This window comes from Miscanthus floridulus, chromosome 10 (assembly GCF_019320115.1).
Source record: "Miscanthus floridulus cultivar M001 chromosome 10, ASM1932011v1, whole genome shotgun sequence".
Classification (NCBI taxonomy): domain Eukaryota; kingdom Viridiplantae; phylum Streptophyta; class Magnoliopsida; order Poales; family Poaceae; genus Miscanthus; species Miscanthus floridulus.
Window position 1 is genome coordinate 7,284,394 of NC_089589.1, and position 24,935 is coordinate 7,309,328.

The window sequence follows — 24,935 nt, forward strand, 5'->3', positions numbered from 1 at the left end:
AGTGGCCTTGCCAAATCCACTGTTCAAGAAAGCATCGGTCTTGTTCATCCATTCCATGGTGTAATCACTCTGACTTCTTCGACCCGTGTACATCCACTGACATCCATCCTCTAACATATGTATCAGCGAGTAATGTAACCATCAATTGCATCTACATGGTGTTCCTACTGTCTAATAGGTGAGGATAGGTCCTAATCCCACCCGCGGATGCGTAGATGAGGTTAGTTTCCATGCTCTACTCCTATCTGAGATAGAATTTCGGCAGCACCTCCACGTTGTTCTCCAGATACATGTCCTGCCAAAGAAGAGTGCGTATCCAGAGAACAACAGGGAGGTGATGCCAAAACTCTATCTTGGACCGGAGCAGACCATGGAAACTAACCCATCTACGCATCTGTGTGATGTCCAAAAAACATGGACAATCCGAAACAGATACGGTCATAGATATTCAAAGATCTGCATACCTCCAACCGTATCTCTTTCGAACGGGAGACGCCTAACTGGGTTACATGATCTACGACCATGATATGGAAAGAGGGGTTATACCTAGGGTGGCGGCAGAGTTAGGCTAGCGGGGCCATGGTGGGTCAGTGCAGTGGTGAGGCGATGCGGTGCAGGCAGACCGGCACGGCAACGGGAACTCCGACTCGGCTCCGATGGGCTCTTCTCTACAAAAGTGGAACAAAATACTATCATTTTAAAAAAAATTCGGCAGAACCTCCCCTGCACGGTGAGGTTTCCAAAACCTGCAAAAAACAGCGGCACGATGGCCGACAAGCACATATGTCTCAAGAGAAGCCATGTAGTTTGGATATCAATCCATGCAGAAGAATATATCCAAGTAGTACCACTACTTCTACTACTACTTCCACTATTGCTACTACTACTACTACCACTATTGCTACTACTACTACCACTAGTTCTACTACTACTACTACCACTACTTCTACTACTACCACCACTAGTTCTACTACTACTACTACCACTAGTTCTACTACTACTACTACTACCACTAGCACTACTACTACAACTATCACTACCACGACAACAACAAGAGAGAGGGCATACCTAACGGGCGCCGGGGGTAGGGGCGGGTAGCGCTGGGGTCAGGGTCGGGGTCACCGGAGTCGAGAACGGGGTCGGGCACGGGCGGCATCGGGGCGGGCGGTCCATGGGGCGTGGCCGGGGATAGGGCCGGCTCCTCGGCGTTGGCGGGCTAGGGTGGGCGAGCTGGCCACGCTTAGCCACACGCGGGCGCGGGGGCGGGGGCAGGCACCGGCGCGTGGCCCGGTGGCTGGCGGGCGTGGGGCCGGCCGCGGGCGTGGCGCACAAGGAGGGGAGGGCGGCGCGCGGCTCGGGGGTGGGGGCGGGTCAGCGTGGGCGTGGATGGCGGCGCAGGGGCGGGGGCGGGCCGGCGTGGTCGCGGATGGCGGCGCGCGGCGCGAGGGCAGGGGCGGGCCAGTGTGGGCGAGGAAGGCGGTGCGTGGCGCGGGGGTGGAGGCGGGCCGACGTGGGCGCGGAGGGCGGCGCATGGCGTGGGGGCGAGGGCGGGCTGGCGTGGGCGCGGATGGCGGCGCGCGGCACGGGGGCGGGGGCGGGCCGGCGTGGGCGTGGGGGCTGGCTAGCTGTCTGAGGCTTGGACTACCCGGCCGGCCGAAATCGCCTAAGTGCCCCACCCGCCCCTTTGCCGAGCGCCGGATCAGGGAGGCACTCGGCAAAGGAGGCAACTTTGCCGAGTGCCCCGATCCGGCCGTCGGCAAAAAAAAAATTTGAAATGCCTTTGCCGAGTGCCCCTGTGAAGGCACTCGGCAAAGAGGAAATTTCTAAAAAAATTCAAAAACCTCTTTGTCGAGCGCCTTATTCTTGGCACTCGGCAAAGACCCCCTTTGCCAAGTGCCATGCCCCGGCACTCGGCAAAGTTTTGTTATTTTTTTTGTTTTTTGCCTCCAAATTTTTTGTGCAGCCCTTTTAAAGTACCAGGAACTCCTAATTAGAATTTGGGGATTTTTTGTGGCTTTTTGATATATTTAGTTACTTTATTTCGTTTACTTGAATTTTTTCGAAAAATATAAATTTGAACTGCACGTGGTATGAATAATGAAATTTAATGATTCAAAAATTGATAGTCATGTTAGTGAGTGTAGTGTGAGGCCGTATCCAGGAACGGACCCGAAATTTCGGACATCTTGTTCACAAAACATGACCGCGAACTTGCGTGCGAAGTGTTTTTAAATTCTATAAAAAGCAAACGCGGTCCGAAAATCATGAAACTTGTTGAAATGTAGTGATATCGTATGTGGAGGCTATGATAAAAATTTCAGAAGATTTCGTGCACGTGTCATGTCTTGGTTTGTAAGCATCGTACGTGACAACGTGCACAAAATCTTCTGAAATTTTTATCATAGCCTCCACATACGATATCACGACATCTCAACAAGTTTCATGATTTTCGGACTTCGTTTGTTTTTTTATAGAATTTAAAAACACTTCGCACGCAAGTTCGCGGTTATGTTTCGTGAAAAAAATGTCTGAAATTTCGGGCCCGTTCCTGGATACGGCCTCACACTACACTCACTAACATGACTATCAATTTTTGAATCATTAAATTCTATTATTCGTACCACGTGCAGTTTAAATTTATATTTTTCAAAAAAATTCAAGTAAACAAAATAAAGTAACTAAATATATCAAAAAGCCACAAAAAATCCCTAAATTCTAACGAGGAGTTCCTGGTACTTTAGAAGGGTTGCACAAAAAATTTGGAGGCAAAAAACAAAAAAATAAAAAAACTTTGCCAAGCGCCGGGGTATGGCACCCGGCAAAGGGGGTCTTTGCCGAGTACCTTCACAGGGGCACTCGGCAAAGGTAATTCAAAAAAAATATATAATTTTTTTAATTCCCCCCTTTGCCGAGTGCCGAAGCTGTTAGGCACTCGGCAAAGACATTTCGAAAAAAAATATTGAATCTTTGCCGAGCGCCGTGTCAGGGGCACTCGGCAAATGATTTTTCAAAAAAAAATCTTTGCCGAGTGCAGACACTCGGCAAAGAAGGACGTGGCCGAACACCGTTACGCGGGGCAGCCTATGCCGAGTGCCGAGCTTTTGCCGAGAGCCTAGCACTCGGCAAAGAAGTCTTTTGCCGAGTGCCATTTTTTGCCGAGTGCAATTCTTTGCCGAGTGCGGCACTCGGCAAATAAGGTATTTGCTGAGTGCCCGATTTTTGACACTCGGCAAAGCAGTTTGCACTCGGCAAAGGCTTTGTTTCCCGTAGTGGTTGCAATCTTTAGCTAGCCAGGCATCAGAGAGATACACTACTCGTATAGTCATGGTTGCTGCAGTGTAACCTGAATAGTGAATAACTGAATATGTACTGATGGGGGGACCCTACCAGTATACCAAAGTACACGTTTAACTTGTTGACTGTATAGTCATGGTTGCTGCAGTGTAACCTGCTCGGATCAGTCGATCGATCCACTTGTTGACTGACTGCGCATGCACACTGTACGCGTCGTCAAACCACTGACGAGCACCGGGACACTATGGTCATGATTGAACTTGCCGCGCATGCGTAGAGCAAATACTCCATTCGAGAAAGAATGCAATTCTATCACTTGCGTACAAAATACTCCCTCGCATTTGAGAAAGAATACAATTCTAACAATTATGCATGTGTTTTCTCAAAAAGAATGTAACTCTAGCTTAAGTATAGAATTTATAGGTGCAATTATTTGTTTTTGTCCAATTAACACATATAGAATACGTATATAAAAAGAGTGGGGGTACATGCATTTTTGTGTTGTGTGCTAACTTCTTTTATGCGAGAATTGTATTCTTTTTTGGGGCGGAAATAGTACCACTGCTGCTGCTGATGGAATAGAAGTGTTAAGGTTTAGGAGTAGTATTTCAGTTTCAGTCTTTCAGAGATGTTTACTTCCGGCCTTCCGGGCATCTTCTTGGACTACTAGTGCCTGCCCTGCTGGAGGCTCCCGCAATCCACCATCTGAACCATACTTTAGTGAGCTCACCTGCTCCCTGCTCAATGACCAATCTATCCATGGATTGCTATCGAATTCCATTCCACACGCTGTGGTAGTAGTCTCTGGTCTGGTCCACCACCCACACATGGAGAGGTTAGCTGCATATAAAAACTCGTCAAGAGCTGCCATGGATGAGTTAACATACATTCACTCTCGCACTCCATCCATATCCAGCAAGAAGAAGAAGAGAGGTCCGGTCGATGGCTTGCGTGGCGGACCGTGAGGCCGCGGTGAGGGAGGTGGCGCAGGTGTACGAGCTCATCATGGTCCAGCAGCCTCTTCTCCTCCTCCACTCGCAGCAGCCGCCGCCATCGACGACCCAGCTGGCGCAGAGCCTCCTCAGCAAGGCGCTGCGAGCCCTCAACGTCGCCCTCTCCGTCATGAAACAGCAGCAGCAGCCTGCTGCCGGTCCACCAGCAGTGACACCAATAAGCGTCGTCAAAGCTAAGCCTCATCAGCTCTCGCCGCCCAGCCCGGCGTCTGCTGACACCCAAGCCGCCATAGTACCCAGCACGGCAACAAGAGGCGCCAAAAGAAGAAGGTGTGTGTGCACTGCTGGATCCTTCGACTTCAGTAATGTTTTCTGTGCAGTTTTCAACCTCCTAGTTCGATCGCTGACTGTTGCTTCCAATGGAAACTGCTGCAGATCATCAGTAGCGATGGACGGGAAGAAGAAGATCAAGTCATCATCATGGGCGACGGTAACCGCCGTGCCCTACGACGACGGCTACGAGTGGAGGAAATACGGCGAGAAGAAGATCAACGGGACGCTCTTCACGAGGAGCTACTTCCGGTGCACCTACAAGGGCGACGCCGGCTGCCAGGCCACCAAGCACGTCCAGCAGGTGGACAACAACAGCGACGACCCGCCCATGTTCCACGTCACCTACAACAATGACCACACCTGCAACAGTTGTTCCAAAGCTGCTGCAGCCAACACCGGGAGCAGCAGCAACAACCTCGCTGCATTGCTAGCAGGCTGCTGCAACATGAAGCAAGAACCAACTGGTCAGCATGCTGCTGCGGCGGCCATGAACATGAAGCAAAAAGAGCCACCGCTGCTGCTGCCTCCTCTGGTGGACCTCCAGCCTTCCGCCTGTTTGCCTCATGAACAAATTCCACAGTGCCAAGAGCCGCTGTTTCCTGTAAGTATGGAGCAGCAGTTCTGTGGTGCTTTAAGAGACGACGATGGTGAAATCCCGTCGGCTACTGGTTCGTGCATCTCCGGCGAGACCAGCTGGGATGGGTATTCTGGGGACATGGCGGCGGCTGAAGATGACCCTCTCCACGATCTGGAGCGCTTCCTCTTCATGGACATGGACTACTAGTACTAGCTGGATCTGAAACCTAATTAACAAGATTATGAGAGTAGTAGAAGTATAGTTTGATCTTCCTTTTATTTAACATTTTTAGGGCAGTAGTGCCAATAATACAGTGTTCTGTAGGGAGAAAAAGAAATCCAGTAAAATAGGAGTGCATGAGATGTAAAACAAAGGATCATTTGATCCGCCTCCGTTAATACAAGACACTGTCTTGCAAAATCATTTGTGTAGTAGTGTGCCTAACTGTTTAAGCACTTTATTATGGTCCTTGGAGAGAGATGCCTAAGGTTTCAAGTGGCGGGCTAAGCCATTTAGTGGTGCCCTCCTTCAAAATCCATACAAAGCTATAGTCGTTGGATATAGCGGTGAGCACTTATTTAGCGGTTTCTAGAAAACATAAAAAATCTCGATTAATTATGCAAATAAACATAGAACTAACAAAATTATAAGGACACCAATACTCAAATACAAGTCTAGGCCTCTAGGATAACATATCTCTAGGTTCATTACTTCGTCATAGCTATTCAGTTAATCAATTTAATCATGATTGTAATTAACATTCATATTCACAACATTCAACAACAAACAACTTAAGGATTATTCAATGGTTCATTGCATCGTTTTATTAAGTAAAAAACATAACAGAGAGACATATTATAATCATCTTGAGCAAAGAGTGAATATTCACATAAGGATTAGCAAAGCTAAAAAAAAGTTTGCGGCTAACCCAAATAATGACGCTTAACGGAGATAAGTCCATAGCTACAGTAGTGCACAACAATTGACGATATCATAGAGGTATACCTCTGAAAATGTTGTAGTGGAGCTATAGCATGTTAAAGTGGAGAAATAGTAGGATATTTAGAACCATGGAGGTACCAAATTTTACTTGGTACATCCCAAGTTACTGTTTGTAACTCTCCATTGATGGTAAAGTCAGCCTAGTTGTAAGCAATGTTATGGTCCTTAACAAAGGCAATAGACATTGGGGGAGTCTCTAAAATTTAAGTAGAGAGAGATTCATGACCTTCAAATTCCTCTCCAATTTTTGTGATATTCATGACATTCCACTTGGGATTTTGGACATTCACACCCTTACCTTCATTTATTTCTCTTCAAGTCGAGATTTGAGGATTTTGGAGAGACTAGGGGTGGGGTTTTTGGGTTCCATGGGGTGATTAATTGGTGGAATAATATCGGTGTGGCGGTGGATTGGATTTGTATGTGGGGCAGCAGTCTAGAATCCACCAGTTAGCAATCCCAGTACCAGGGAGAGGATGGCTGGTAGGGAAGGTTGGGATTGGGAAACTCAATCTAGTGAGTAATATTAGCATGTCCTCCTCTATTCTAAATTATAAGTCGTTCTGGTTTCTCTAGATATATAGCTTTTACTCTGTATATCTAACCATAATGTATATATATCTGGGTTCTAAGCAAAAGCTATATACCTAGAAAAGTCCGAGAAAGAAATTAAAGGAGGAGAGCTGTTGGATGAAATATTGTTGAACAATCCAAAAAATTAGAATTGAAAGTGAAATGGAAAATAAAATACCTGGCCAGTATGACGATTTAGATGGGGAAAAAAGAACATACAAGCACGGACACCACTACCATATAGACAGACCGCAAGTTGACGTGATATAGGCAGCTGTCAATGTGCAAACACAAAAAGATTAGCTATTCCACATCGCCTAGCTAGTGCCGTGGTGACAAAGAAATATCAATAATATCTATATACGCTACTATATTGTAAAAAGTTAATGATGTATGAAGTTCTTGTGGAAAGCGATTATTGCGCGGGTAATAATAGAAAATTATTGGAGTAGTAGTCATGTACGTGCATCGCGTGTAGAAAACAGTACGTGCTGACTGATTACACACTAGCTAGGCTAGTATAGTACTCCATATATAGTGTAGCGAAGTATGTGTGTGTGTGTGTGTGTGAGTGTGTGTGTGTGTGTGTGTGTGTATATATATATATATATATATATGGAGAGGCTATTCAGTAGCCGGCTACAAAATAAGTTATTCTGTAGCCACCTCCATTTACTATAATTTTATATACTAATTTACCATAATGTCAATACATATTTACGATAGTTGGGTTACTATAATACATAAGGATATTTACCATAACATTATATTAAACCACTTAGTAAAGAGTTACTATAATCTCGTAAATTAACATAGTAACTCAAAGTGGCCACAGAATAAGTTATTCTGCGGCCAGCTACAGAACAGTACGTCTATATATATATATATATATATATATATATATATATATATATATATATATATATATATATATAGCCACTTTGGGTTACGATAATCTCGTAAATAACTTATTCTGTAGCCACTTTGAGTTACGATAATTACTATGTTAATTTACGAGATTATAGTAACTCCTTACTAAATGATTTAATATAACGTTATGGTAAATATCCTCATGTGTTATAGTAACCTAACTATCGTAAATATGTATTGACATTATCGTAAATTAGTATATAAAATTATCATAAATGGAGGTGGCTATAGAATAACTTATTTTGTAGCTGGCTACTGAATATATTCTCCATATATATAGAGAGAGATAGATAGATAGATAGATAGATAGATAAATAGATGGAAAGAAAGAAAGAGACAAACGATGGAGAAGAAGAAATCTATGGAGGATCCGCGTTGTTGCCTGTGCATGATTGGACTGTGACCGCAATTAAGCACGTATAGTAAGCATGACGAGCAGCAACTGATGTCAAAACAAGCGTCACTGCGTTGATGTCAAAATTAAGAAAATAAACTTGCATGTCACAAATCAAGTGGGCATATAGTAACATATAAGCGTGTGACAAAAGAGGATGGCGATTGAACCTTCAATTTCTGACAGCCCGCTGTAGCCTGACACTGTATAAAATAGTATCAACCGTTATGATTCTAAATAGTTATACTATAAAAAAATATATTTCATAGTAAATAGTACTTATTTGATATTATAAATATAAATTATTTGTAATGAAAAAATAGTCAAACTGAAGATAGATTAACTTAACAATGTAGATTGGTTGTTTTTTTTATTTGGGACGGAGAGAGTATTAAATAAGGACCCATTTGCAGTACTGAATTTCTGATAAATTCGCTTGTGCATACATATACAAACAATCAAATATACAATATACTACTGGATCTGCAGGTCTTTCTTTTTCTTTTTTTTCTTTACCGGTCGGCAGGTAGCTATATATAGACAGCAGGCTCCAGATGATGAAGAGAACGTTGTGCTGCACTCGATTCTCCGATCATGGCTTGGCCAGTCTAGATCACTTTTGTCATGTGAAAGCACGCGCTGCTCCACGATCGAACCAAGGGCGCAGGGACTGCAGCCACTGGCTACCATTTTTCTTTCATTTTTTTTTTCTCTTTAAATGAGAGGCAAGAACTCTGTCTAATCGATTAAGCACGGCAAAAGCTTTACAAGATCTAGCTGACATAGTGACATGTCTATCAATAACAAGATCACAATGACTTTTTCACCAATTTTAAAATTTATCGGTTCAATATGTTAAAGATTAAGCCTAGCCCAGTGTCACATCGATAATACGAAACTGGGCCAGTTATTACGAATACAAACATAGGATAGGTACGCATGCATGATTTGTTTCTAAATTTGGGACTTTTTTTTTTTTTTTTTTTTTTTGCCTACTAACCTGGCCTGGTAGTGAACTTGGAACGAATCTGACAAGTCGTTGGCCCAGTACCAACTGGAGAAAAGGCCCAAAAATGTGCCCGGCAGACCTCAGTGTTTTAATCGGCTTTATTCCCCAAACCTAAAAAAGAAATTATACGTTTGGCTAGCAACGGGAAATGCAATGAAAATTAGCGAGGGGAGTTTGAGAGAATTTACATGGGAGTTAGACTTTTTGTCGAAACTCTTTGATGGAACTTAAGAGGGGGATTTCCATACTTTGTTTGGTTCGAGGGGTATGGACAAAAAAAAAGATTTTATCACCATACCATGTAATAGTAAACGTTTTGGGACGAATCAATCATTCACTTTTCATCCCTCTTCTTAGTTACTCCATCCGTTCCAAATTATAAGTCACTTTGACTTTTTATTTATCTATTTTGTTATGTATCTAGACATATTATTATATCTAAATATCTAGATACATAGTAAAATAGATGTACTAAAAGAAAGTTAAAGTGACTTATAATTTAGAACGTGGGGAGTAATTAGCACTAAAGTTGGCCTTGGAATTCTCATCCTCATCCACCAAAACTCTTATTCCCTCGAAACAAACCAAGTAAGTTCTTCCTTCTAAACTCCCTATAAACTTGTATTAATATATACCTAAACATATATAATAGCATTAGAAGTGGATAAAATTCTGGCTTGCAAAGGTGCTCAAGAATATTCGTGAAAATAACTGCATGCTCAAACATTACAAGCTTGCTTGGGTTTTAGGGAACCGCGGAAGCTAGTTTTGAGAATCTATAAAGGGCTCCAAATATACATAGCTTTTAGCCAGTTTATAACTAAAATCTAAACAAGTTTTGCCTTATGCTCTTGGGACTTCGAAGACAATATTTCTCTTCACCTTTACAACAATAATAACATAAAAATTCAAAATATGAGAATATTTTGTAACTTTACAAAAAGAACAATGTATCTCGACATTTACAATCTAGAATCCAAACAACCTTCTAAGAGCAGGTACAACAGCTCGTCGAATCACCGAGCACGTCAGCAGTACACAGTGACCTAGATCGAGGAGAGAGGGCACACGAGACAAGTTAGGGGGTGTTTGATCCAAAGACTAAAGTTTATGAGGTGTTACATAGGGGTGTCGCATGAGGTGTTCAGATACTAATAAAAAATAAATTACAGAATCCGTCAGTAATCCGCGAGACGAATTTATTAAGCCTAAGTAATCCGTCATTAACACAAGTTACTGTAGCACCGCATTGCCAAATCATGGACTAATTAGACTTAAAAAATTCGTCTCGCAAAACAGTTTAATTCTGTGCATTTAGTTTCGTAATTAGTCTATATTTAATACTCCATACATATGTCTAAATATTCGATGGGACAACGACTAAAATTTAGGACGTGGATCACAGCAGTCATCAATGAGCGGTACCCGCCCTCTAATACAACAACTAAGCATTCAATATCTATCGTATATTATCTTGCTCTCTGCTCTAATCAAGTACTGACAGGTGGAGGACATAGCCAGGTTAAAGAATAAACAACTGTTTGGAAATTTAATTAGAGACAAAGAACCTACCTGTATTGTACAAGGAGAAAACTGTAATTATAGGACGTGAAACAATACGCTTCGCTATTATAGACTCCAAATATCGACTTCGCTAAAACGATCCTTGAAACGTTGGCACTTTGTTATACATGACATTTGGTCTTTTTAATCACTTTTCTTAACTAAAATACATGTATTTTGCCATGATGTGACCGTATTGCCCTCAGGGCTTCCATTGATGTGGGATGGGGCTGCTGGCCGCTCGCCTGGCCTGCCTGACCGACACGGTGGCGATCCTGCTGGAGTGGGTGATGGCGCGGATGGTGCTGCACCCGGGGATCCAGTCCAAGACGCAGGCGGAGCTGGACGCCGTCGTGGCCTGCGGCTGCGCCATCTCCGACGCCGACGTGGCCCGGCTGCCCTACCTGCAGCGTGTCGTGAAGGAGACGTTCCGCGTGCACCAGCCCGGCCCGCTGCTCTCGTGGGCGCGCCTCGTCGTGCACGACGCGGTGGTCGGAGGCCACCTCGTCCCCGCGGGCACCACGGCCATGGTCAACATGTGGGCTATCACGCACGACCCCGCGGTGTGGGCAGACCCCTCCGCGTTCCGGCCCGAGCGGTTCGAGGAGGAGAACGTGAGCGTGCTGGGCGGGGAGCTCCGGCTCGCGCCGTTCGGGGCCGGGCGGCGCGTGTGCCCCGGCAAGACGTTGGCGCTCGCCACCATCCACCTCTGGCTCGCGCAGCTGCTGCACCGCTTCCAGTGGGCGCCGGCTGACGGTGGCGTCGACCTGGCGGAGCGCCTTAGGATGTCGCTGGAGATGGAGAAGCCCCTCGTGTGCAAGCCCACGCCCAGGTGGTGATCGCTGAAAGCACAAACTACGCATGGCTGGCGCGCGATCGAGTTCCATGCATAATTATATTATTAGCGTTTCATTACGCAGCATAATTTGTTTTTCTGGTCGAGAGATGGTGTTTAATCTGCATTTGTGGTTTTGTCTACGTTACTGTTTTTGTTGTTTGCGATTGGTAAGGAGTGTTCACAGTGCTCCACTGTTAGGAGTACCGGATATGTAATGAGGACTATGTGGAGAGAATGTTTCAGTAATATTACAATGTGTTTCTTGCTGCATACTTGATATGTATATTTTTCCATTTGTTTGAAATCGATTTTGTCAACGTGGAAAAGATTTTTTTTCTTCTAAAAGGAGAGCATATTCATGGATAAGGAGAAAGTTAGCGGGGCCAGCGTCTTGAACTAGATCCCCGGGTGCAGCACCATCCGTGCCATCACCCACTCCAGCAGGATCGCCACCGTGTCGGCCAGGCAGGCCAGGCGAGCGGCCAACAGCCCCATCCCACATCAATTGAAGCCCCGAGGGCAATACGGTCACATCATGGCAAAATATATGTATTTTAGTTGAGAAAAGTAATTAAAAAGACCAAATGTCATGTATAACAAAGTGCCAACATTTTAAGGATCGTTTTAGCGAAGTCAATGTTTGGAGTCCTATAATAACGAAGCGCATTGTTTCGTGTCCTATAATTACAATTTTCTCATTATACATGTTAGCTGTTTGATGTGTTGTCTTAGGGGGTGTTTGGTTCCCATGGACTAAAGCATTTTGGACTAAAATCAGCATTTTAGTTGGACTAAACAGCCAAACACTTGGACTAAAAGTGGACTAAAATCCTTTAGTCTTTTAGTCCACAAAATTGGACTAAAAGATGTTGGGGACACCCATGCCTCTCATTTATTGCTCTCTCTCCACTTTAGTCTATTTTTGTTCAAGAAATCAAACACTACTTTAGTCTACTTTTAATTCATAGATTAAAGCGGACTAAAATTTTTAGTCCATAAACTAGAGAACCAAACAGCGCCTTATAGACCAAAGCTTGTCTCAACTATTGGGCTCGCCCAAAAGCTGCTTCAGTGCCTGTTTAGTTCCCAAAATTTTGTAAAATTTTTAAGATTTTCCGTCACATCGAATCTTTGGATACATGCATGAAGCATTAAATATAAATAAAAAATAAAACTAATTACATAGTTTAGACGAAATTCACGAGATGAATCTTTTAAGCCTAATTAAACTATGATTGGACACTAATTGCCAAATAACAACGAAAATGTTACAGTACTATTTCGCCAAAAATTTCGCCAACTAAACGAGGCCTCAGTGTGAAGAAACCACATGGTAACTTGCTGGCCTGGCTTTGGTCACGTGTTTCTTCTGCTTTTGGTTTTGGTTCACCACGAGGCATCTAAACCGCGTCCTTCCGCCTCCTTCGCCACCTCTCTGCGTATCCCCCTCTCCCCTCCTCCCCAAACCAAACCCCTCCACACTCCAACTCCTCAATCCGAGCAGTGTAGAACTCTCTCGCCCTACCCCGGCCGTCAAAAAAATCCAATCTTTCCGCTCCCCTCCGCCGTTTTCGGAGGCCGCACGGCTGCAAGATTGATCAATCCTGTGCGGATCGAGCCGCAGACACTACCAGTTCCAATCCAATCCCCAGGTGGTACTCGCGGACCGCAGGCAGAGCCCGGGCGGAGCATGGGGTCCCGATCCGCCGGCGCGATGCTGTGGCTGCTGGTGTGCGCGGCGCTCCTGTTGGGCTGCTGCCAGGGGAGGTTCGTGGTGGAGAAGAACAGCCTCAAGGTGACGGCGCCCGACGACCTCAAGGGCACCTACGAGTGCGCCATTGGCAACTTTGGGGTGCCCCAGTACGGCGGCACCATGGTCGGCATCGTCGCCTACCCCAAGGCCAACAGGAAGGCCTGCAAGAGCTTCGACGACTTCGACATCTCCTACAAGGCCAAGCCGGGGGCGTTCCCCACCTTCTTGCTCGTCGACAGGGGAGGTGAGTCACTGAAATCTCAGCGCCATAGCACGAAGCGGTTGCTTCTCCTCCTCCCGGCCGCCGGACTGGCGGTTGGTCTCTGTTAGGTCACCCATGCATGGACTTGCGTTTACTAATTACTAGTAGTAGCGAGTAAGACTTTTGTATGCTCCGTTGGGTTGGATTGGATAGAGTGTGGTTGAAGGTTTGACCACGGGTGCCCAAATTTCTGTTTATTAGTCGCGTGGCCTTCAGGTAGATGTGTTCAAGATTAGATCTTTCCATGTGATTATGTGGTTACTTTGAATATGCGTTGACCTGGTTTGGTACAAAGACCTTGATGTGTGCAGAAAGGGGATTTAACCTGAGAGCTTAGCTTACTGTCACTGTCTTGATTTTAGACCGTCCTATTGTGCTCCACTGGTTTTTGTTTTCAACTAATATTTAAAACTCCCTCATGTCTGTTCTCAGATGTTGCATCGTACTAGGGTTAATTAAAATAGACATTGGATTGCATATTATTATAATACAATGTTTGTTGTTGTTTACAGATTGCTACTTTGCAAAGAAGGCATGGAATGCACAGAAAGCAGGAGCAGCAGCAATCCTTGTCGCTGATGACAAAGACGAACCTCTAATTACAATGGACAACCCTGAGGAGAGTGGCAACACGGATTATTTAGAGAACATCACTATTCCTTCGGCGTTAATAACCAAGAGCTTTGGGGACAGGCTCAAGAAAGCAATTGACAAAGGTGACATGGTTAATGTGAATTTGGATTGGAGGGAGGCCCTGCCCCATCCTGATGAGCGTGTTGAGTATGAATTTTGGACCAACAGCAATGATGAATGTGGCCCAAAGTGTGATAGTCAGATTGATTTTGTCAAGAGCTTCAAAGGAGCAGCGCAGGTGCTTGAGAAGAAGGGCTATACGGAGTTCACTCCTCACTACATCACCTGGTATTGCCCAGAGGCCTTCATTTTGAGCAAGCAGTGCAAGTCCCAGTGCATCAATCATGGGAGATACTGTGCACCTGACCCGGAACAGGATTTTAGCAAAGGATATGATGGCAAAGATGTGGTGGTCCAGAACTTGCGCCAAGTTTGTGTCTTTAAGGTTGCTAAGGAGCACAAGAAGCCTTGGTTATGGTGGGACTATGTTACTGATTTTGCGATTCGGTGCCCAATGAAGGAAAAGAAGTACACAAAGGAGTGTGCTGAAGGGGTTATCAAGTCGCTTGGTATGTTATATTTGCATCTGGTTTCCAATGTTTGTGGTGAGGTGCAGATCTGCGGTATTTATACTAAACGGGTTTATAATTTACAGGCCTTGATCATAAAGCAATAGATAAGTGTATTGGTGATCCAGATGCTGATGAGGAAAACCCTGTTCTGAAAGCTGAACAGGATGCACAGGTTAGTAGTACTTCAATGTGAATGCGTGATCTTTTCTGTTCATCCTATTGTTGATCTGAACACATCATCATCGCCCACTTTGTGTAGATTGGCAAGGGCTCTCGTGGTGATGTTACCATCTTACCAACTCTGGTAATCAACAATAGACAATACAGAGGTATGTGCTATTCTATGTATCCCGTAAATTACGATAAGGAGTTTGCTGAGATCACCAGATGAACTTATCCGAATCTATGTTTCTCAGGGAAGCTTGACAAAGGAGCAGTTCTTAAAGCACTTTGTGCTGGTTTTAGGGAAACCACTGAGCCAGCTGTTTGCTTGAGTGAAGGTTGGTGAATTGGTTTCCCAAATTTTTCCATATTCAGATGTTACATGATCTAGTTTATACTTTCAAGTGTAATTTTGCATGTAGCATGCTCTTAATGTTCATTCTATTTCAACCTTAGATATACAAACAAATGAGTGTCTCGAGAACAATGGCGGCTGTTGGCAAGATAAGGCTGCTAACATCACTGCATGCAAGGTACATCCTGTGGTGTTAGTTTTTTTCCTTGAAATTGAAATTTTGGTTTATCAAATATTTGTTCTGTTTAGCTTATGCATATAATACTTGTTCGGTTTACATACAGGATACCTTCCGTGGAAGAGTTTGCGAGTGTCCAGTTGTGAAAGGAGTAAAATTTGTTGGTGATGGCTATACTCACTGTGAAGGTACACTACAAGGCATCAGGAGATTCATCTTTTGGCAGTTTCTTTTATTATATGTTAACAGATCTTCTGAATTATAACATGTGATTTTTTTTAGCTTCCGGATCTGGGCGATGTGAAATTAACAATGGAGGATGCTGGAAGGATACCAAGAATGGTCGGACATACTCAGCCTGTACTGTAAGTGTCAGTTGAGGTTTTGCTGTCCTTAAAACTGCCATATTATCAGTAGGATCCTGTCCAGTTTTTTTCAAGTAAAAAGTGCTTATAAAATCTGATATTTTGGTTCTGGTGTCTGTAATATGCAGGATGATGGCTGCAAATGCCCAGATGGATTCAAGGGTGATGGTAAGCACAAATGTGAAGGTAAGAGACATTTCCCGAGGCTCATTAATCTTTCTAGAAGTGCTTGCCTGTCCTCAACAGCTTCTGCTGTAATGCACTTCAGAATTGCCTTTCGCTGTTTTGCCATATCATATATCATTGGACTTCTCGCACTTCCCTTGCGATGCTGATATGAAACATGTTGTGACAGATATTGATGAATGCAAGGAAAAGACTGCATGTCAATGCAAAGAATGCAAATGCAAAAACACATGGGGAAGCTATGAGTGCGGCTGCAGTGGAGGCTTGCTTTACATGAGGGAGCATGATACATGCATAAGTATGTGTCCCTCATACATGTACACTATCAGCTTATTATTGAGTCGCAGTTTTCATGTTGAATTCGTTAACATTAGAGGTCATAAGTTAGCATAAGTTGCTGGCTACCTCACCTATTCGAGGCATATGAATCATATAATTTTGGATTTTTGCTCTGACAACTTGACAGTTCAAGCTCAAAACTAGCAACTATGCTGAATATAGACATGAGCATGACACTCAAGTGATGCTAATTGGGCATTTGTTGTACTCAGGCAAAAATGGAGCATCAGAAGCAGGCTGGGGCTTCTTGTGGGTCGTCTTCTTCGGCCTTGTTGCAGCAGGAATTGCAGGATATGCAGTGTACAAGTACAGGATCCGGGTAAGAAATAGGCAGCTTGTATCTGCTGATACTTCTATATTCATTACCTTCCGATAACTCTGGGTTTGCAACTAATTCTGTTCTTGCATTGCCCGTGCCTACAGAGATATATGGACTCAGAGATCCGTGCTATCATGGCTCAGTACATGCCCCTGGACAACCAAGGAGATGTCCAGAGCCATTCTCATCATATTGAGATGTGAGGTGGATGCAGATTTGATGAGAGGAGACCGAGACTTGATCTAGCTTATATACACTTGAATTAGATGTGCATAATCGTAACGATCTTATTTGTAGCATGCAGTCTTTGAACAATTTGTATCGGTGTGGTTTCTGTGTTAGGCTGTACCATGACATGGTCTTGTTTAGTAATAATTTGCCATCTTTTCTTTCAGTGGCAATAAAGGAGATGGCAAACGGGCATGACTGGTGTTCAGTTCTGTTTGTGGTCACTGATCAGTGGTAAAGAAATTTGGGCGCCTAGCATAACAGAGAATTGTGCCTGGTGTCAATTGTTTGATCCATGATGCTAGTCCATTGAATGATATTGCCCCATACGTAGAACGTGTTTGTTTGAGCCTAGTCCGTAACCAAGAAAGTTTTGTTCGGACAGTTAACTGAGTTCTAAAGCATTCCAGTTTCAAAAAAAAGAAAAAAAAAAGTTCTAAGGCATTCTGTGACTGATGCATCACATTCCCCATTTAGCAGCATCTGATATTGGAACAGGTGAATTGAAATATGAGATCGACAGGGCTGAATAGCTGATGCTAATTGTTTCGTCAGTTGTACACTACGTTGAATGGGGCTAAAATGAAGCACAATTCCTGGGCAAAAGAATGCCGTGCTCAAATGGAAGCACAGTTTACAAAAGAGAAAAGACGCAGAGCATTAGTACAGGTGAATGGTTCTAAAATGGCCGAACAAAAAATCAGTGTTCTCTTCAATCTAAAATCCTCCCAATCCTTTATGCTCGGTTCATGTACTGCCCTGTTCTTGAATCAACCAAAATATCATCACCTACGTTCACAAAAGAGGGCACCGTGACAACAGCTCCAGTTTCCAGGGTTACAGGCTTTGTTCCTCCTACAAAATACAGTGACAATATTGATCCCAATTTTGATGACGCCAACTTCCATCGGAAAAGAAATGGCCGACATAATGTTGTGCTCTTTACAACTAGATTACATCTGATTACTTTGGTTAGCAACACGCTTTGTTAACCAATTGCAGGCACTTGTCGCAAAAGCATACTAGGTATTAGAGTAATTTGTACCTTGTGCACTGTCGCTTGCCCCAGGGTCAGTATCAGTTGCAGTCAGCCTCACAGTGATGGGGAGCTCGAAATCAATGATCTACACAATTATCACAGTTAATGGGCAGTATATTTTGCTGTGTGGGAACATTGTCCCCCCTGGTTCTATAGAAAATTTTGAGAATGAAATTCATTAGTCAATTGGATAGCAAAATAGCTTCCCATTCCAGGACAGCAAATTGCAGTCCATTCCTTCTTTGAGCCACTTGTGCTTGTCACCGACATCTGCTTCATTTAACCGACTTTCTTCAAATGTTGTCTGGAAAGGGAAATTGACAAGAGCATCGTAAGATACAAATGCCAACAGAATTGTTTACGTACATCAATAGATCGTAAGTTTTTTTGAGGTCTTTTTTTTTTTTTGAGGTCAATAGATCGTAAGTTCAAATTTGTCCATGAATCCAGAAAGTGGCCATTTTGCACAAATGTGAAGGTAAGAGACATTTCCCAAGGCCCATTAATCTTTCTAGAAGTGCTTGCCTGTCCTCAGCGGCTTCTGCTATACTGCACTTCAGAATTGCCTTTCGCTGTTTTGCCATATTATATATCATTGGACTTCTCGCACTTCCCTTGCGATGCTGATGTGACATGTTGTGACAGATATTGATGAATGTAAGGAAAAGACTGCATGCCAATGCAAAGAATGCAAATGCAAAAACACATGGGGAAGCTATGAGTGCGGCTGCAGTGGAGGCTTGCTTTACATGAAGGAGCATGATACATGCATAAGTATGTGTAGCCCTCATACATGTACACTATCAGCTTATTATTGAGTCGTTTTTTCATGTTGAATTAGTTAACCTTAGAGGTCATAAGTTAGCAGTGGTTGATGGCTACCTCACCTATTTGAGGCATATGAGTCATAATTTTGGATTTTTGTTCTGATAACTTGACAGTTAAATCTCAAAACTAACAACTGTGCTGAATATAGACATGAGCTTGACACTCAAGTGATGCTAATTGGACATTTGTTGTACTAAGGCAAAAATGGAGCATCAGAAGCAGGCTGGGGCTTCTTGTGGGTCGTCTTCTTCGGCCTTGTTGCAGCAGGAATTGCAGGATATGCAGTGTACTAGTACAGGATCCGGGTAAGAAATAAGCATCTTGTATCTGCTGATACTTCTATGTTCATTACCTTCCGATAACTCTGGGTTGGCATCTAATTCTGTTCTTGCATTGCCCGTGCCTACAGCGATACATGGACTTGGAGATCCGTGCCATCATGGCTCAGTACATGCCCCTGGACAACCAAGGAGATGTCCAGAGCCATTCTCATCATATTGAGATGTGAGGTGGATGCAGACTCGATGAGAGGAGACCGAGACTTGATCTAGCTTATATACACTTGAATTAGATGTGCATAACTGTAACGATCTTATATTTAGCATGCAGAGTCCTTGAACAATTTGTATCCGTGTGGTTTCTGTGTTAGGCTGTACCATGACATGGTCTTGTTTAGTAATAACTTGCCATCTTTTAATTCAGTGGCAATAAAGGAGATGGCAAACGGGCATGACTGGTGTTCAGTTATGTTTGTGGTCCCTGATCAGTGAGTGGTAAAGAAATTTGAGCGCCTAACGTAACAGAAAATTGTGCCTGGTGTCAATTGTTTGATCCATGATGCCAGTCCATTGAATGACATTGCTCCATATGTAGAACATATTTGTTTGAGCCGAGTCCGTACCAAGAAAGTTTTGTTCGAACAGAATTCTAAGGCATTCTGTGACTGATGCATCACATTCCCCATCTGGCAGCATCTGATATTGGAACAGGTGAATTGAAATATGAGATCGACAGAGTTGAATAGCTTAGCTAATGCTAATTGTTTTGTCAGTTGTACACTACGTTGAATGGGGCTAAAATTAAGCACAATTCCTGGGAAAAGATGCAGAGAATTCGTACAGGTGAATGGTTCTAAAATGGCCGAACAAAAAACCAGTGTTCTCTTCAAATCTAAAATCCTCTCCAATCCTTTATGCTCGAGTCATGTACTGCCTGTTCTTAAATCAACCAGAATATCATCGCCTACGTTCACAAAAGAGGGCACGGTGACAACAGCTCCAGTTTCCAGGGTTGCAGGCTTTGTTCCTCCTACAAAATACAATGACTATGTGATCCCAATTCTGATGACCTAAACTTCCATCTGAAAAGAAATGGACGTAATAATGTCGTGTTCTTCACAACTAGATTGCATCTGGTTACTTCGGTTAGCAAAAAGCGTGGTTAACCAATTGCAGGTACTTGCTGCAAAAGCGTACTAGATATTAGAGTAATTTGTACCTTGTGCACTATCGCTTGACCCAGGGTCAGTATCAGTTACGGTCAGCCTCACAGTGATGGGGAGCTCGAAATCAATGATCTACACAATTATCACAGTTAATGGGCAGTATATTTTGCTGTGTGGGAACATTGTCCCCCCTGGTTCTATAGAAAATTTTGAGAATGAAATTCATTAGTCAATTGGATAGCAAATAATCTGAAAGGTAAATAGGAAATACCTTCCCATTCCAGGACAGCAAATTGCAGTCCATTCCTTCTTTCAGCCATTTTTGCTTGTCACCGACATCTGCTTCATTTAACCGACTTTCTTCAAATGTTGTCTGGAAAGGGAAATTGACAAGAGCATCGTAAGATACAAATGTCAACAGAATTGTTTACGTACATCAATAGATCGTAAGTTTTTTTTTAGGTCAATTTTTTTTTGAGGTCAATAGATCGTAAGTTCAAATTTGTCCATGAATCCAGAAAGTTGCCATTTTGCAGTCAGACATCAAGTTTCCTGGTAAGACAAAAAAGGACCTACTTTTTTTCCTGAAAAGAAAATTGAATGGGTTTCTTTTTGCCAAAAGCTCTGGTTCTTTGCCATATTCAAACTTCTTACAACACAATTTGGAGTTTCCCCTGATAAAACAAATAATACTGAATTGCTTCAACAATTCCTATACAATGCAATACACAGTGTGTTTTGAAGCAAGTATAACCGTAAAAACGATGATATAAGATCTGCCTCAGAGTGTTAAAGACTTGAAGTGGGACAAATTCTGCTGAAAATTGATAGGCAGGGCGGTGCACTGGTAAGTGGTTGCCTGGTTGGTCCCTGCAGTACCATTCATTAAGATTTAAGAAGAAATCTTTTAGTTTGTTTTTACTTTCGAATATGCAGGACGGCAGGATCAGCATATCTTTTCATTAAGAATAAACAGAGTAAATACAAACTTAAAGTAATATACTTTCGTTACAAGAATTCCCTAGAAAACTATCTAAATACAGAGGTCACCTCTAACAACCGATGGCATGAGAAAATTTCAGAAAACATAAAGCAGGGTTGATTGCAGTGACAAGCATTTTCGGTTTTCACTAATTATTTGGGTGGTTCAAGTTTGTACCAGGTCCATGAACACGAACTGGGAGACATCCTTGTATGTAAATTGCTAGGTCTCCTTTGAAATGGATGGTTCCTGTAGCTGAAAGTGTTGATGGAGAAGTGACTATTAGTTGCTTCATTCATAGCATATCTAGCTACGGAGACTAATAAAAAGCAAGAGTTTGGTTAACTAAGCTACATTTTTTTTTAGATAAATGATAGTTTATATCCGGCTTCATCTACCGAGGTAGAATCAGGCCCATTATTACAAAGTTCACAGCACACCACTTTCAAGGTTGAGAAGCTCACATTCAGACTTTGGGAAACAAAACATGAAGAGAAGTCCTGACTAAGAAAGACCACAAAACCTAGTAGATAATCATCCACTGGAACTAAAGAAATGCAGGGCTGAAGTTTCCAAATGCTGTCCAAGAAGGGTCAGCTGGTCGTGTGCTAGCAGTTTGTTTCAACAAGAAGATAATTAAAAACATGTACTACTACTACAAACACAGAGTGGGAAAAGAAAAAGAAGTGCTAAATTCTTGTCGGATTCAGAAGATGTGGGTTTGAGGCGAGATTACCGTACTTCCAGCCCGAAAGGTTTCCTCAACTGTGTTGCGGGTGACATAGTTGCGCAATTTCGTCCTGACGAAAGCAGCGCCTTTTCCAGGCTTGACGTCGAGAAACTCTGTTGTTGGATGGAGTGGAGAGAGATTGACTGCCATGTTTTGCATAACAATGACATACATTTTGCGCATTGACTTAGGCTACAGCTTGGACACACAGAGGTAGCATCCTTTTTCTTTCCAACAAAGACTAGAGGTACATGGACTTGATAAGCACTTAAGCAGTTTTCCACAAATTTCTGCTGAGACATTCAAAAAACCAAATTTCTGCTGAGAAGTGAGAAATGTTGGTGACCTAGAACTTTCCATGGCGCGCCGTCGACGTTGACGTTGGTGCCGACCCTGATGTCGTTGCTGGAGAGCGCGTAGACCCCTGCAAGCATGCATGCAGAGCAAACACATCCAATGCTCTGAAACTGAAACAGTAGCAGAGGAAACTGGGAAGTGAGAACAGACAGCAGCAGCTGCTATGTTTACGGATGAATGAGCGCAGCCGGAGGGAGGAGGAGGCTGCTGCTGCCGCGACGCCGTGCCCGTGGTGGCGGTAGGTGGGGCCGGCGGCGAGGTGGCCAAGGGCGGCCATTCCTTTTCCTTGCGGCCTGCAGCGCAGGTGACGGCGTTGTGATGGTAAGGGCGGCGACGTTCAGGCGATGATGGGATGGGATGGGGTGGCGTGGCGACTGGCTCAGGCGATGGTTTCGCAGGATCGTAACAACTGAAGATTATGAAGTTTATTAACAGCTGAAGTGGCAGTTCCTTCTAAACATCAGCATCAGAAACATGTGACACGCCATCAATTAAGACTCGCGAACAGTCTGTGTTCCTTCATCAATTGGAACAGCACGTGCTATCCAAACGCACCAACAAATTGTGGCACTGGAGGCATGGAGCGACCGGCACGATCATCTGCCGTGCCCCCTTACAAGTTCCATCTCTCAGAGCACGAAATTAACCATAGCATATCCTTTGATTTTGAGCGATAACAGCCGCAGAGCAAGATTACACAACATAGCTCAACTTGGGAGAGCTTGACTGACGGATACCTGAATGTGAAATCAGATGGTAACACAGAGGAAACGGTTTTCCCCCCAGAGGCAAACACATTGTAAAGCACCAGCAAAGCTATACCTAAATAAAAAATGCAACTCAGAACGAACCCTGAACCGAACATCATAGGCTTCCAACATATTATTATTACCTAATAAAATGCTGGCATGCCCACACTCTCCATTTCCACCATCAGAAACGCCTTATCCTTTCATCGACGAATATATCCGATGGTAGAGCAGAGGGTTCATAACAAAAGAAGAAAGACTAAAAAAAAATTACAATCTGTGAATTGCTAACCGAGGTAACCATATGTTTGCCTAAAACAACTTATGGCCACCGAACTTGCTGCATCGGCTATTGATGCCTAGGGCTGCTCTGACTTCTAAAATCTGTCATGCACTTTCTTTCCTTTTCCTTTCCTAACACGAACTAACATCACCAGCCACTGGTAACACGAATTAACCCAGTGAAGCCAATGACTATCGAAAAAAGAAAACCTCTGTGCACAGCCCTCTTCCGCAGAGAAGAAACTTGCCGGTCATACCGCGCCATGCTCCGACACGTGGTGATTAAGACGTCCATCTGATATGCCACACGAACCAGCCTGCTATTTCTCTGCCTTCGAACTTTTGCTGCCCAGGCTTGCAAACCCTTTCCTGGCTTCTCTGTGCTACAAACCGATTGAACACGCAAGTTAATGTCTAATTGTGAGACACAAGACAATGGCATGGATTCAAATCTTCAACAGAATTGTGTTAGGCTACCTTGTGAAGTATTCTGAAGCTTTGGTCTTGCTTTTCCCGAAGAAGCATCCAGTCTAAGGCCAAGTCATACTCGATCGTGTTGGGCTGGGAACAATGCGAGGTTGCTACGGCCTTGCTCTGCAAAAAGGATAGTTGTGTAAAATATCAAGCCAGGTTGCTACGGCCTTGCAGTAAAGAGGTCTGCAAGTTATACAATAGGCAAGAACTATCATTAGCTAGCCAAGAAAAATCATGCCAGACAAACTTTACTTACAAACTATCACTCGGCCAAAAATAATATTTATGATGGCCAAAATTTCCCTTTAGTTTACACACTGAAACTTGAAGGGCGGGTCTGGTGCAAGCGGTAGAGTCTTACCGCCTGTGACCGGAAAATCCCGAGTTCTAGTCGCGGTCTCCTCGCATTGCACAAGCAAGGGTAAGGCTTGCCACTAACACCCTTCTCCAGACCCCGCACGAAGCGGGAGCTCTCTGCACTGAGTACGCCCTTTTTTTTTTAGTTTCCACACTGAAACTTGTGTCATGCAGCTCCAGCGATCACTTATTCTTGTATTGTAGCCAAGCTGTAGAATGTAATTGGATTTTTTTATGAGGACTCCAACTCGAACCACATATTATTCAGCTCTTCTATTGCAGCCAAGCTGCATAATTTAATTGGATTCTCTTTGTTTCTTGCCCCCTTGCAAAGTCTTGATATATTGGAAGTTATCCAAAGTTAACTATATATAGCTGACTACTGGCACATTTGCCTACAACCGAACAAATGCTACTCTGAGAATTCCTCCCAACAAGCATATATGAAAGGAATTCTTGCAAAGAATAAGAAAGGAATCTCAAGGAAAATGTTGCTTGTGTTAGAAAACTGATTGAATAATCAATGAATCAGAGCATCACCTAAGAAAGACTCTTTGTTCTAATTCATAAATTCCAACAGTTGATTTGCCAGGAGAGTTCAACAATTGACAAAACAAACAGAACACCACTTGAAGAAAAAAAATCGTTACAGAATAAGATACAAGGTAGATTACATCAACTACAAACACATACCTTCCACCAACAACCAAACCAGAATTGATTTTTGAAATGGTAGCATCAGCAGCATCTTCAGTATTGAATATGACATATGCTTTGCCTGCAGATAAGAAAACCACTTGTAAAATTGCAAGAAGAAGAAGAAGAAGAAGAAGAAGAAGAAAAATACCATTCTCCCATTAACTGGACAAAGCTAA

At 43.4% G+C, this 24,935-nt stretch overlaps 3 protein-coding genes and 1 pseudogene across 3 annotated transcripts; 3 read left to right on the forward strand and 1 right to left on the reverse strand.

Annotated features, from left to right (window-relative positions):
• The first annotated feature begins 4,236 nt into the window (after nucleotides 1-4,236).
• On the forward strand, nucleotides 4,237-5,364 carry LOC136486161 (WRKY transcription factor 23-like). Its single transcript, XM_066482966.1, has 2 exons — nucleotides 4,237-4,577; nucleotides 4,683-5,364. Exons 1-2 carry the CDS (start codon nucleotides 4,237-4,239, stop codon nucleotides 5,362-5,364), a joined length of 1,023 nt encoding a protein of 340 aa, XP_066339063.1.
• Nucleotides 5,365-10,852: 5,488 nt separating this feature from the next.
• On the forward strand, nucleotides 10,853-11,467 carry LOC136487925 (cytochrome P450 78A5-like). Its single transcript, XM_066485012.1, has one exon. It carries the CDS (start codon nucleotides 10,853-10,855, stop codon nucleotides 11,465-11,467), a length of 615 nt encoding a protein of 204 aa, XP_066341109.1.
• Nucleotides 11,468-13,041: 1,574 nt separating this feature from the next.
• LOC136486160 (vacuolar-sorting receptor 1-like) lies at nucleotides 13,042-16,998 on the forward strand. Its single transcript, XM_066482965.1, has 12 exons — nucleotides 13,042-13,463; nucleotides 13,994-14,683; nucleotides 14,770-14,858; nucleotides 14,946-15,015; nucleotides 15,103-15,186; nucleotides 15,305-15,381; nucleotides 15,488-15,569; nucleotides 15,664-15,746; nucleotides 15,875-15,932; nucleotides 16,102-16,230; nucleotides 16,484-16,590; nucleotides 16,695-16,998. Exons 1-12 carry the CDS (start codon nucleotides 13,157-13,159, stop codon nucleotides 16,791-16,793), a joined length of 1,875 nt encoding a protein of 624 aa, XP_066339062.1. The 5' UTR covers nucleotides 13,042-13,156; the 3' UTR covers nucleotides 16,794-16,998.
• Nucleotides 16,999-17,147: 149 nt separating this feature from the next.
• Nucleotides 17,148-22,475, reverse strand: LOC136486162 (uncharacterized; annotated as a pseudogene).
• Between the last annotated feature and the right edge of the window lie 2,460 nt (nucleotides 22,476-24,935).